The following is an 11,470-nucleotide window of genomic DNA, read 5'->3' as shown; positions in this document are numbered from 1 at the left end:
CTCCAACTGGGAAAGGTGGGGTTGGGGGGATTTGGGGTAACCCCCGCCCCCCCCCTTGCATTGCTGCCCGCCCCCGCCGCTGCCGGGGGTCCGCGGGTGAGGGGGTGCAGGCGCAGGGGCCCCGTCCTGCGTGGGGGGCACCGGCAGCCGCACGCGGTGCCCCCAGCCCACGCCGCCGGGATGAGTCACCGCGGGGGCGGGAGGCGGCAGCGCGAACGGCGCCGGGGCGGAGGTGCCAGCCCGGTGCCCGGCGGGGGTAGACACCGGGACCCCCATGGAGGGGGACACGGCCCCCTCGCACCCCCGCAGTCAGCGCTTGCTTTGGGGTTTTGAGCTGCTCCCCACCCCCTCCCCCCCTCCAAGCTGGAGCAGGGGGCAGGAAGATAAGCCATAAAATAAAGTTTTATTCCAAAATAACAAAATAAATAATCTACTGTACACGGTACAAAGGAAGAGTCGCTAATGCTCTAAAAAGACACCACACAGTCCTAACGGGGGGGGTGGGAACCCCGGGGCTGGGCACGGCTTCTGGGGATGGGGGGGGGGGAAGGAGGGGTTGGGGTGGAGGGGGGGGACAGCACCTCCCCAGTGCCCGTCAAACGCCGCCTGCTTCGTGCTGGGAGGGGGTGACACCCCCCGGCACGTGTGACACCCCCCGGCACAGGGACCATGCTTGAAGCACACGCAGGTATCGGGGTGCGGGATGGGGGGGGGGGTGTGGGGGGCCGCGTGCGGGGGCTGCGGGGGTGGGGGGGGTATTTACAGCCGATGCGGTGCTGGGGGGGGGTCGCAGGGTGGGTGCACAGTGAGCTGGCACGTGCTGCGGGGAGGGGGCTGGCGGCTGGTGCGTGGGCGCTGCGGGTGGGGGGGGACCGTGTGCCCGGCGTGGGCGGCAGCGCTGACGTGGGAGCGCACAGTGCGACGCGTCTGTCCCCGCGCGGTGACGGGGCCGGGGAGGGGGACGGTCAGCACGGAGGGGAGGGGGGGAGGCTGTACAGGGGGCTCCAGTCCATCGAGGGCTCCCCAGCCCTGGGGGGCGGCGGGGGCGCAGAGCCGGGCGGGATGAGGGTATTGCTGCTGCGGGGAGTCGCATCCCGCCGCGGCTGAGGTAACCAGAGCGTCGGTGCGGGACGGGAGGGGGCCGGGGAGCTGTGGCTGAGACACCCCCCCCCCCCCCCCCAAGCTCCCCGGGCCCGGAGCGCCGCCGCACCCGTCCCCCAGCACGTTATTGCTTCGTTAATGGTGGCGGGGGGGCTCCAGGGGCCTCACTGCCGGCTGGTCTCCTGCTCCACCTTGATGGTGCCCCGAGGGGGCTCTGGGGGGGCCGGAGGACCCCGTTCTGCCAGCCCGTCCTCGAACTCTGTGGGGACAACACGGAGGTGGCGTCAGGACACGGTTCCGTAGCAGAAGGCAGCGGTGCCGCCCTGACCCCTGCCCACGGCAAAGCCCCCCCGGCCCCGCGGGGGCTCACCTGGTCCCGGGGGCTTCCCCGGCAGGCAGGGGCTGAGCCGCCCCACGCGCTCGTGCGAGACCAGCCGGGCCAGGCGCAGCCCCTCGTCCATCAGCGTCTGCTGGAGGATGTGGCGGCTCCAGAGCCCGTGGGGCGCGAGGCCGAGGGGCACGTCCGGGGCAGCACCGGGCGGAGGGGTCAGTCGGGGACAGGCCCCCGCCGCTGCCGAGAGAGGGCCGAGAGTCAGCGCGAGGGGCCGGGGGCCGGCCACCACCAGCCCTCCGGGAAGGGGAGGGACCCCCACTCACCCTGCAAGTGGCCGTCGAGGCTCTCCCCAGACAGGCTGCCCGTGTCCTCCTCCAGGCTGGCTCGGTACGCGGCCCCGGGAGGCTCCAGCCCCACCGGCAGTGCCAGTAGCTCAGGGCGGCTCTGCTCTCCCGCCTGCCAGGAGCGCACAGGTGAGCAGGTCCCCTGTGCCACCCACCCCAGCACACCCACGGCCGTCACCCCGAGCTGGCAGAGCAGCCCCAGGCACGTTGCGCCGTCAGACCCACGCTCACAGGTGTGCACACCTGCACACGCTCCCCCTGCACCTGCACCCACCTCCTGCTTGAGCCGCTTGGCCACGACGGCACCGCTGTCCTCGGGATGGGCCCTGGGGGTGGAAAGGGGCTGTGTCAGATGTGGCGGTGGCCACAGCAAGGCCCCACGCTGTGAGGGGAGCCACCAGGCAGGGCAATGCCAGAGATTCGGGTTCTGGCACGGATGGAATTGGGGGTGGAAAAAGAGGAAAGCAGCTGGAGAGCGAAAGGAAAAGGCAGCCCTGGCACGGTGGGCAGGGGGCTTTGGGGATAGAGGCAAGAGATGGGCTATCCCCAGTGGCATCCCTTTGCTGGCTGGCATCCCCCTCCCCACACCTGGCATCCCCCCCCACGCCTGGCATCCCCCCCCACGCCTGGCATCCCCGTCATTCCCATCCTCCCCACCTCCCACGCTCCGAGGTCAGGCAGAAACCACCCACACTGGGAAAGGGGAACTGGGGGCCGCAGGGTCCTGGCCCCATCCAGCTCAGCTCCCAGGGTGCAAGGGGATGACAGCCAAGCCCCCCTAGGCCTACGAGGCAGGGGTTTCCCAGATCTGGCTCACCTGGCGACCTTGAGTGAGGACAGGTAGGTGCTCTCCCGTGCGACCTGTCGGGACAGCGAGAAGAGCTCGACACGCCGCAGCAGCAGCGAGTTGTCCCGCAGGCAGAACTGGGCGGCCGCCTCGTTGATGATGAGCTGGGGGCAGAGATGATGCGTGAGCGGGGACAGGGACGGCAGCGCCCACGGGACAGCAGCGCCCACGCGACCCTCGGCTAAGGCAGCACTGGCTCCAGGCTGGCAGATGCCACCTGGGTGGGAGCAGACCTCGAATCCCACCCACCCACACCCCCAGAGCCGCCCCAGTCCCTGTCCCAACCCAGCACATCCCGGGAACTTCAAGCACGGAGCCTACCTCGTGCAGGGTGAGCTGCTTGCCCTCGCGGCGCCGGGCCTCGCCGCGGCCATAGATCGCGCTGTGCCGGCGGATCTCCTCCTCCTTCTGCCGGTCACCGTCCTCCAGCTGGAAGATGTGCCCCACAGCCTTGGCCAGCTTCTTGTTGAGCTTCATCAGCGCCCGCAGCTCAGCCTCGCCACCTCGGGGGCAGCTCTGCAGCAGCCGCTCCACGCTCTCCACCACCGTCCGTGCCAACTCCGGTTCCAGCTCCGTGCCCGCTGCCTGCTCCCCGCCACTCCCGCCCGGGGAGAAGGGGGGACCCCCCGGCTCCTCGTCCCCACCACCCTCCGACTCAGGGGTGCTCCTTCCCGGCCATGGTGGAGCCGCCGACGGTGACAGCTTCTCCCCCGGCTCCGTGGGGCTGCGGGCCGGGGGCGTCCCGGCGCTGCCAGCCCCCTTGCTCGCGGCCTCGCCGGGGCTGGCGTGCCCGTTGCTGAGCGCCTTGCGCCCGCCGGCCTCAGAGAGCTTGAAGAGAGGGATGCTGCTGACCGGGACGGCCGAGACGGGCTGGCTGAAAAGCCCCGGGTTGGAGGCCCACTCGCGCAGGGCCTTCTGGAGGCGGCGGACGTGGAGGGGCTTGGTGGCCATGCCCACCAGCGCCATGATCTCCAGGAACTCCTCCTCGCCTGCCTCGCAGAGCTGCTGCACGTCGTCCCCCCCTTGCTGGATGAAGGTCTCATAGTAGCCCAGCAGGTTGGCGCGTTGCAGCACCCGGTACAGCTGCAGCTCCCCCAGTGTGCGGGGCAGGGCCATGGCGAGCCTGTGGTGGACAGAGGGACAGACGGACTCACCACCGGGATGGACGGACATGCAGGAGAAACCCCCTCCCCACCCTTGGGCCCGGGGGTAAAGGGTAGAGGGGGCACTCCCAGGTACGGCTGTTCCAGTGTCCCTAAACCCCACGGGCACCCAGTCCCATCCATGTGCCCCGGGCTGGGATGGTCCCTGCAGCCACAGCCCCCGGACATGGCACAGACACGAGTGGGGTCCCCCTCATCTCAGCCCCTCCCCCCTACCCTGGGCTGTGCCCAGCCCCCGCCCCCCCCCAGCCACGCAGCCCCCCCCCCCCCCCGGTCCCCGCACGGGGCAGGACACACGTGGGGCTTCCCCAGCTGCCCCATCCCCGGGGATGATGTGCCAGTGCCGATCCCACCATGGCCGACCTCTCCCAGGCCCCCTGCCCTGCCCGTGCCCTGTTCCCTTGTGGTCCCCTGGATCCCATCAGGGCCATCCTTCCCCGGTGACCCCGCCCCGCTCGGTGCCCCCATCCCCACCCCGGTCCCACCAGGGCCATCCTCCCTCAGTGCCCCCGCACCTGTTTGGTGCCCTCCGGTGCTCTGAACCCACCCGGTGTCCCATCCCTCCCCGTCCCTCCCAGACCCACCGGGGTCCATCCCTTCCCCGGGCTCCCTGCCCTGCCCGGTGACCCCCGGTGTCCCATCCCCCCGCCATCCCCACGGTCCCTCTTTGCCCCCACGATCCCACCGAGGCCATCCTCCCACGAGCCCCCTACCCCGTCCGGTACCCCCCGGTAACGCGGTGTCCCCGGTCCCATCGGGACCATCCTCTCCCCGTGCATCATCCCGGCGCCCCGGACCCGCCCGGAGCCCCGTGGCCAACACCCCTTGGGCCCCCCGCCCTGCCCGGTGTCCCTCGGTGCTCCGCCCCCCCTACGGTCCCCCCAGTCCCACCATGGCCACCGTCCCCCGGGACCCCCGCCCTGGCCGGTGCCCCCCGGTGCCCCGTCCCCTCCCTCCGTCCCCCGCTCGCTCACCGCCGCCTGGAACCGCCTCCGTCCGCTCCGCCCGCCCCGCCGGGCGGCCGGGGAGGGGCGGGGGGGCTCCGGGGCCGGCTCTAGCCGGGGGTCCGGGGGGTGCCGGGGTCCGGGGGTCCCGCGGCCGGGCCGGGCGCGCTCCCTCCGCCGCGCCGCGCCGCTCTGCGCGCCGCCCACACGGGCGGGACCGTGAAATAGCAGCGGCCCCGGCTGCGCCGCGCGTGGGAGGCCCCGGGGGCGGATCCCGCGGCTGCCGCCCCCGCCGAGCGCGGGGGGGGGGGGCAGCGGCGGGGGCGGCGGCACCGGGCCCCCCTTCTTCCCCCCCCGGCACCGGAGCAGCGGGAGGGGAGCGGGAGCGGCGCCCCGCACGGCGGCATCGGGGGTCCCGCAGCCCCGGCAGAGACCGGGGAGGACCCGCGGGGCACGGGGGGGGCGGTCCGTGGGAGAGGCAGAACCCCCCGAAGAGGACACGGTGCTCGGTTGCTGCTGTGGACACCCTGAATCCCGGGGCTCCCGCGGGCAGCGCTCGCAGCATCGCCGGTTTCGGTGACAACCCGACCGGGCGCGGGGATGCTCCGAGCACCGGCACCGCTGTCCCGGCAGCCCTGCCCCGGTGCCGGAGCCCCGGCGAAGGGCTGGCGCTTGGTGTCACCGGCACACACACGCTGCCATCGATAGGCTTCGGGGTGAGCACCCCCGCGGCGCCCCGGAGCAGCGAAAACGGGAGCGCACGGAGGTTTCTCGGGTGGGCTGGGGGGGATGCTGAAGCCCCTCGCCCGCAGCACCGGGGTCCCTCCCGAGGGAGGCAGGAGGGGGGGTGTCACGGCCCGCACCCCGGTCCGGCCCTGCGTGGCTCGGCGCTATTTATACCGCGGCCGGCGCCTGGCGTGCGGCCCGAGCCGCCCCCGCGCGATCGTGCCCGGGGGGGCCGTGCCGGTGTCCGGGGCACATCCCCGGAGCTACCGGGGGAGCAGCCGGGGGGTCCCGTACGGGCACGGCCCCCATCGCGGGGGTCCTGCCCCAGTCCTCCCGGTTCACCCCCCTCTCCCCACCGCCCCCTTGTCACGCCCCCCCCCCTTCTCTCCACGACCAGGCGTCCGGCGCGGCGGGGCCGTTCCCAGCCCCGGCGCTGCCCCCGGCTGACGCACATCCTCCGCCCACGGCCCCGCCGCTTCCCGGCTCCGCCGCCCACGGCCCGCGGAGGGGGAGCGGGGGGGCCGCCCGAGCCCGCTCCCCGCTGCTCGCCCACGGGCGGCCACCGCCCCACGAGGAGGGACCCACGCGGAGGGCGGCACCCTCTTGCCGGGGCTGGGGGAGCCTCGCTGCGAGGGGACGGACGGTGCCGGCAGTGGGGCGAACTGGAGTCCCCCGGCCGAGCCGAGCCGCCCCTTGGCCCGTGGGATGCGGGACCCACTCCGCGCCGGGTGTCACCGGTGACCCGCGTCCCACGTCCGCCCCGGCACGGCCCCGTCCCGGCGGGGCCCGAGGCCGCGGGTTCGGCTGCCGGGGGAGGGGCGCTGGGGGCGAGGGGCGGGACCTGCGCGCCCCCCACGCGTGACCCATTCACACAAACAACGCGAGGCCGCGCCCTGATAGGCGGAGGCGGTTGTCAATCAGACGGGATTCATGAGGGGGTGGGGGCGTGGCCGGCTGTACCTGCGCTCTGATAGGCTGAAGGGCGTGTCTGTCAGAGCCGTTAACGGAGCGGGGCGGGGCTGGTGAATGAACGGCGGGCATGTTGGTCACCGTGGCAACCGGGGGCGGGACAATGGCTGCTTCCTGCACGCACCATGCTGATAGGTTAAACGTACTGTCAATCAACGCGGCAGGCAGCGGGGGCGGGAGCCAGATCATAGTTGCTTTCTGATAGGTTATCTTAGCTGTCAATCGGGGACAAAGCCCGGCGAGCTCCTCTCCTATTGGCTGTCGCCGCTCCTCGGCGGCGGAAGCGGAAGCGGCCGGCGCAGCCTCGGCGGGAGGGATGAATCCGCCTCCGGGGCAGCGGCGGCTCCCGGTTCTGCCGGTGTTGCTGTTGCTGCTGTTGCTGCTCCTGCCCTTCCTGATCGTGGAAGCTGCAGGTGTGCGGGGCGGCGGCGTCCCTGAGCGGGGACCGGGGGGGCGTCATGGCGGGGAGCGGGACGGCGACAGCCCCCGGGCAGCGTGGCTGCAGAATGGGACCAGCGGCCTGCGCCACGGGCAACTTCCCGGTGCCCGCTGAGAGACCCCCTGCCCCACCAGGGAACCCTCTGAGCGCTTCCCGGGGCCTCCATGCTCGGGGGTCGGTGCGGCCCGGTGGGACCGGGATTTCGTGTCCCGCTGTCCCGATCTCCCGGTGCGACCGGGCCTTCCGTGCGATTCGGGAGCCGCTTCACCCCGGGGGGCGAGCGCTGGCCGGAGACACCCTCGGATTGATGTCCCTGAGGTGGGAACGGTTCTGGAGCTAGGAGTCGAGCTGGAATGGGCGCAGGGATGGGGCTGTGCTGACCCCGACAGCCCAGGGCACGGGGTTATCCCAAAAAAGAACCAGAGGGTGTATTCCAAGGAAAACAGCGGCAGGACCGTGGGGAATATGCCTAAAGGGAGGATCCCCGGGGAGGCAAAGGGCAGTAGAGTGTTTGGTGGGTGAAGCAGAGGGGAGCAGTGCCTGAACTTCTCCCTGTGCACTTCCCAGGCGCCAAGGATCCCATCATCCCGCTCCAGGAGGGCCACACTTACCACCACAGGGAATCCCAGCGCTTCTGCTACACCAACACCCGCGTGCCACGATGGCACGACATCTGGACGAGGACACAGGTGAGAGGAGGAGGAGGAGGAGGCAGCAGATCCTCCCCGCTCCAGCCCCTCCATCCATTCCCGCCTCGCTTCCCGACAGATCCGCGTCACCAGCAGCCGGATGATCCGCGTCACCCAGGTGGACAGCGAGGAGGAGCTGGAGAAGTTCAGCGTGTGGAACGTGGTGTTCTCCTTCCTGCGGGGGAAGCTCAACGACACCAGCATCGACGTGGATCTCTACAGCAACAAAACCTGCCTCAAGGTCGAGCTGCTGGAGCCCGGCACCACCTACTCCGTCGTTCTCTTCCGACGTACGTCCCCTGCCTGGTGGGGGAAAGGGGGCCTGGGGCTGCCCGGGGGACAACAGGATGCAGCAGCTCATGAGCCAAGGACCAGCAAGGCTGTTCCTTCCTCAGGAAGGGCATTGGGTCTGCGGAAGGCAATGTGGGGGCATTTGGGGCACTTGGAGGTTCACCTGGACACTGCCCCATCCCCGTCCTTGTGACCCTGTGGCAGGTGGGAGCTTCCCACTGTGCCCCTCTCCACTGGGATTCGCTCTCTTCACAGGCTTTGATCCTAAGCTGTTCCTTGTTTTCTTCCTGGGCCTGCTGTTGTTCTTCTGTGGGGACACACTGAGCAGGTGAGTGCCCTCCTTTCCCCAGGGGCTGGGGCAGGTGGGCAGTGCCCGGTGGCTCCCGGGTGGGGGGTGTTTGTGCACAGGTACCCATAAAACACCCGGTGTGATCATTTTAGGAGCCAAATCTTCTACTACTCAGCTGGCATCAGCGTTGGTTTGTTGGCCTCGCTGCTCGTCCTCGTCTACATGATGTCCAAGGTCATGCCCAAAGTAGGTGTCATCTCCTGGGGATGAGTGGTCAGCAGCCTCATAACCCTTTCCATACTGGTGTAGTACTGGGATGGGCTGGGCTTGGCACAGAGCAGCTCAGCACCTGGGGGAGGTACCCACAGCTGCCCCACTGCCTGCCTGCAACTCCCCCTTGTCCTCCCCCAGAAAAGCCCTGTGTACTTCCTGCTGGTCGGAGGTTGGTCCTTTTCCCTGTACCTGCTCCAGCTGATCTTCAAGAACCTGCGGGAGATCTGCAAGTCCTACTGGCAGTACCTGTTAGGTAGGAGAGAGCCCTGGGACTCACCAGTTCACCAACTGAACGTCTCCTAACGGAGCTGGAACGTGCTGGGGAGCGACGCTGAGGCTCCCCATCCCTGCCGGTGCTCCAAGGGGGTGGTGTCAAGTTCACCCTCATCCTCATGTAGCCCCAAATTTCTGCCCCATCCCTGTGCTGTCCCACAGGTTACCTGCTCTTCGTGGGCTTGCTGAGCTTCGCCGTGTGCTACAGGTACGGCCCCCTGGAGAACGAGCGCAGCATCAACCTCCTCTCCTGGGCCCTGCAGCTGCTGGGGCTGCTGCTGATGTACTCGGGCATCCAGATCCATCCCATCGCCCTGGGCCTGGTGCTCGTCGCCATCTGCACCAAGAACCTGGATTACCCCTTGCAATGGGCCTTCGCTGCCTACCGGTGAGGCCTGTGGAATTCCAGCTGCTCGTGGCTCCCAGCTGGGTCGGGATGAGCTGCTGGGTGGAGCCTGTGCCACAGATCAGGGGTGTTTTCACTGCAGTGTGGGAGTGGGGTGGGTAACTGTGCCCTTTTTCCCCTGGGACTGGTGCAGGAGAGGGAGTGAGGAGCAGAGGCTGGAGGGGTGTGTTCCGCTTTCCCCACTGCCAGCTGCCCTGGGAGCTTGGTCTGCCCTAGGGATTCATGTCTCAGGAACTGGTCTGGCCCCAGGAGCTGGTCCTGCACCAGATTTCCTTCCCTGCAAGATGGTCCTGACTCAGGAGCTGGTCCTGCCCCAGAATTCCTGCCCTGGAAGGTGGTCCTGACTCAGGAGCTCATCTTGCCTTAGAGTTCCTGCTCCAGGGATCCTGCCCTGGAAGGTGGTCCTGCCCCAGGGGTTCTGTCCTGAGAGTTCCTGCCCCGGGAGCTGGTCCCACCCTGGAGGTCCCACCCCATCCAGGAGGGCAGTAACTGGTGTTTCCCCCCTGGCAGGAGGGTGCAGAGTTCCAAGCTGGGCCCGACCCCCCCTCGTCTGCTGACAGAGGAGGAATATCGGCTCCAGGGCGAGGTGGAGACCCGCAAGGCCCTGGCAGAGCTGCGGAGCTTCTGCCAGAGCCCCGAATTCTCTGCCTGGAGCACGGTGTCCCGCATCCAGTCTCCCAAAAGGTAACACCCCTGCCAGCGAGCTCGGGGTGGCCACCCTGTGTCCCTTTGTGCTGTCACCTCTGTCCTTAGCGACAGAGACACAGATCCAGGCTGTGTGGGAGCGCAGAGTGACCGGGGGGAAAGGATGGATAATGCCCAGTCGCGGCACCAAAACGCTTCACCCACATGTGTCAGGGCATATCCAGAGGTGCTGGACACACCTGCCCAACGTGCTGCTCCCTGGCTTCTCCCAGGTTTGCTGACTTTGTGGGTGGTGCCTCGCACGTCACCCCCAACGAGGTGTCTGTCCACGAGCGGGAGTTCGGCCTGGAAAGTCTCTTCATTGACGAGCAGCTGTTCGAGGAGGATGACGATGATGATGATGATGAGGACAGTGTCAATGACTCCTTTGCTGGGAATCACAGGAGTGATTCCCTGCCCCACAACCATCTGGATGTCCAGTGAGGTCAGCTGCCCTGGGGCCAAGGAGCAGAACCACTGCTGGGCTGCTCCAGGTGTGGTGGGGATGGACCTTAGGGGGAGATGAACCCTGTGGGGATGGACCCCCTCTGACAGGGAGAAAAGGGGGTCAGACCCCCTCCTCTTTCCCTGCAGCTCCTGCCTGAGGTGTGAACGCTGTTGTCAGCACAGCCCTGGGTGCTGGGGGGAGGTGGGACACATGGGAGCCCCCCCAAGGCTGGGAGGTCACCTGGTCCTGGATGCAGACTGGACCCACCCCAACTTTTGCAGCGGGTGTTTGTGAGCTCCCAGGGTGGGACCCCCCGGAGCAGGGACCCCCTCCCAAGCCTGGGTGCTCACCTGGCTCCATCCCTCAGTGCCACAGCTGTGGGATGCAGACAGGAGCCCTTTTCCCTGCGCTGGGGTGGGGACAGACCTTCCCCTCCATCTCCTGTACAGGTGCCCGAGGGTGACACACACGAGAGGAACTTTGGACGTGTCCGCCCGTACCTGCGTGCTCAGCACCTGCCTGGAGCCGTGCGGAGGGAGCTGCCCGTGCCCGGCTCCTCCTCCTCCTGTTACAAACACATCAGACGGCTCCAGCTGGTCGGGCCACGCCTCTGCCTTGCCTTCAATCCCGTGTGAATACCAAAAACTCTGGTGCCTGCCGGATGGAGCTGTGGAGCCTCGGGGTCTGCCGGCTGCCCCTGGATGTGGTGCTGGGGTAGAGGCCGTGCTCAGCCCCTCTCCCCATGCCAGAGCTGAGGATGAGCGTGGATGTGCTTCCTCCCTGCCTCGCAGCCCTTCTCCTGCTGTTACTCCTCTCCCAGTGGGTGCAGGCAGGGACTGAGGGTGACGTTGCCGCTGTTGGGTTCCCAGTGCTGGCTGGGGAGCTCTGCCAAAGCACAAAGCTGGAGGGGACGCCCCAATCTATGCAACTTCCTAAGCAATAACGCTGCCCTCACCTCCTCGTAGTGTCTCAGCTGTCCTGGGGAGCCCCAGCCCAGCCCCTACCTCACCTGTGCCGCTGCTGGAGCTTTTGCCATCATTTTTTGTCCCAGTCCCAGGTTTGCTCCCCGGCCCTCGTTGCGCTTTCCTCCCTGCTCAGGTGTGAGCAGCCTCTGTTACTGCATCCCCCCACCCTCAGTGTGGTGAATGACTGATTATATTTTTAATAAAGACATGTTTTTTAGGTCCTGAGCCTGATTTGTTCGTCCTGCTGTGGCCCCAGGGCTCATCCACCTGCAGGAGGTCGTTCTG

General features: G+C 68.5%; 2 protein-coding genes across 4 annotated transcripts; one reads left to right on the top strand and one right to left on the bottom strand.

Moving 5' to 3' along the window:
* Nucleotides 1-384: 384 nt before the first annotated feature.
* Nucleotides 385-4,819, bottom strand: NAB2 (NGFI-A binding protein 2). 3 transcript variants are annotated; one of them, XM_032093926.1, is made up of 7 exons: nt 4,764-4,819; nt 2,948-3,749; nt 2,597-2,730; nt 2,054-2,105; nt 1,759-1,891; nt 1,472-1,672; nt 385-1,360 (listed from the first exon to the last, which is right to left on the bottom strand). In XM_032093926.1, exons 2-7 carry the CDS (start codon nt 3,740-3,742, stop codon nt 1,266-1,268), a joined length of 1,410 nt encoding a protein of 469 aa, XP_031949817.1. In that variant the 5' UTR covers nt 3,743-3,749; nt 4,764-4,819; the 3' UTR covers nt 385-1,265. The 3 variants fall into 3 exon arrangements, with proteins under 3 accessions (XP_031949817.1, XP_031949816.1, XP_031949818.1); XM_032093925.1 differs by lacking the exon at nt 4,764-4,819 and having other exon boundaries at nt 2,948-3,978; XM_032093927.1 differs by lacking the exons at nt 1,472-1,672; nt 4,764-4,819 and having other exon boundaries at nt 2,948-3,979.
* A 1,714-nt stretch (nt 4,820-6,533) lies between these two features.
* On the top strand, nt 6,534-11,404 carry NEMP1 (nuclear envelope integral membrane protein 1). The gene is made up of 10 exons (XM_032093943.1): nt 6,534-6,841; nt 7,435-7,556; nt 7,636-7,846; nt 8,103-8,175; nt 8,289-8,382; nt 8,548-8,662; nt 8,845-9,070; nt 9,599-9,772; nt 10,006-10,217; nt 10,670-11,404. Exons 1-9 carry the CDS (start codon nt 6,745-6,747, stop codon nt 10,214-10,216), a joined length of 1,323 nt encoding a protein of 440 aa, XP_031949834.1. The 5' UTR covers nt 6,534-6,744; the 3' UTR covers nt 10,217; nt 10,670-11,404.
* Nucleotides 11,405-11,470: the final 66 nt, after the last annotated feature.

Source organism: Corvus moneduloides, chromosome 30 (assembly GCF_009650955.1).
Source record: "Corvus moneduloides isolate bCorMon1 chromosome 30, bCorMon1.pri, whole genome shotgun sequence".
In the NCBI taxonomy this organism is placed as follows: Eukaryota; Metazoa; Chordata; class Aves; order Passeriformes; family Corvidae; genus Corvus; species Corvus moneduloides.
The sequence above is the reverse complement of the archived record's forward strand: the minus strand, read 5'-3'. Positions and strand labels throughout refer to the sequence as shown.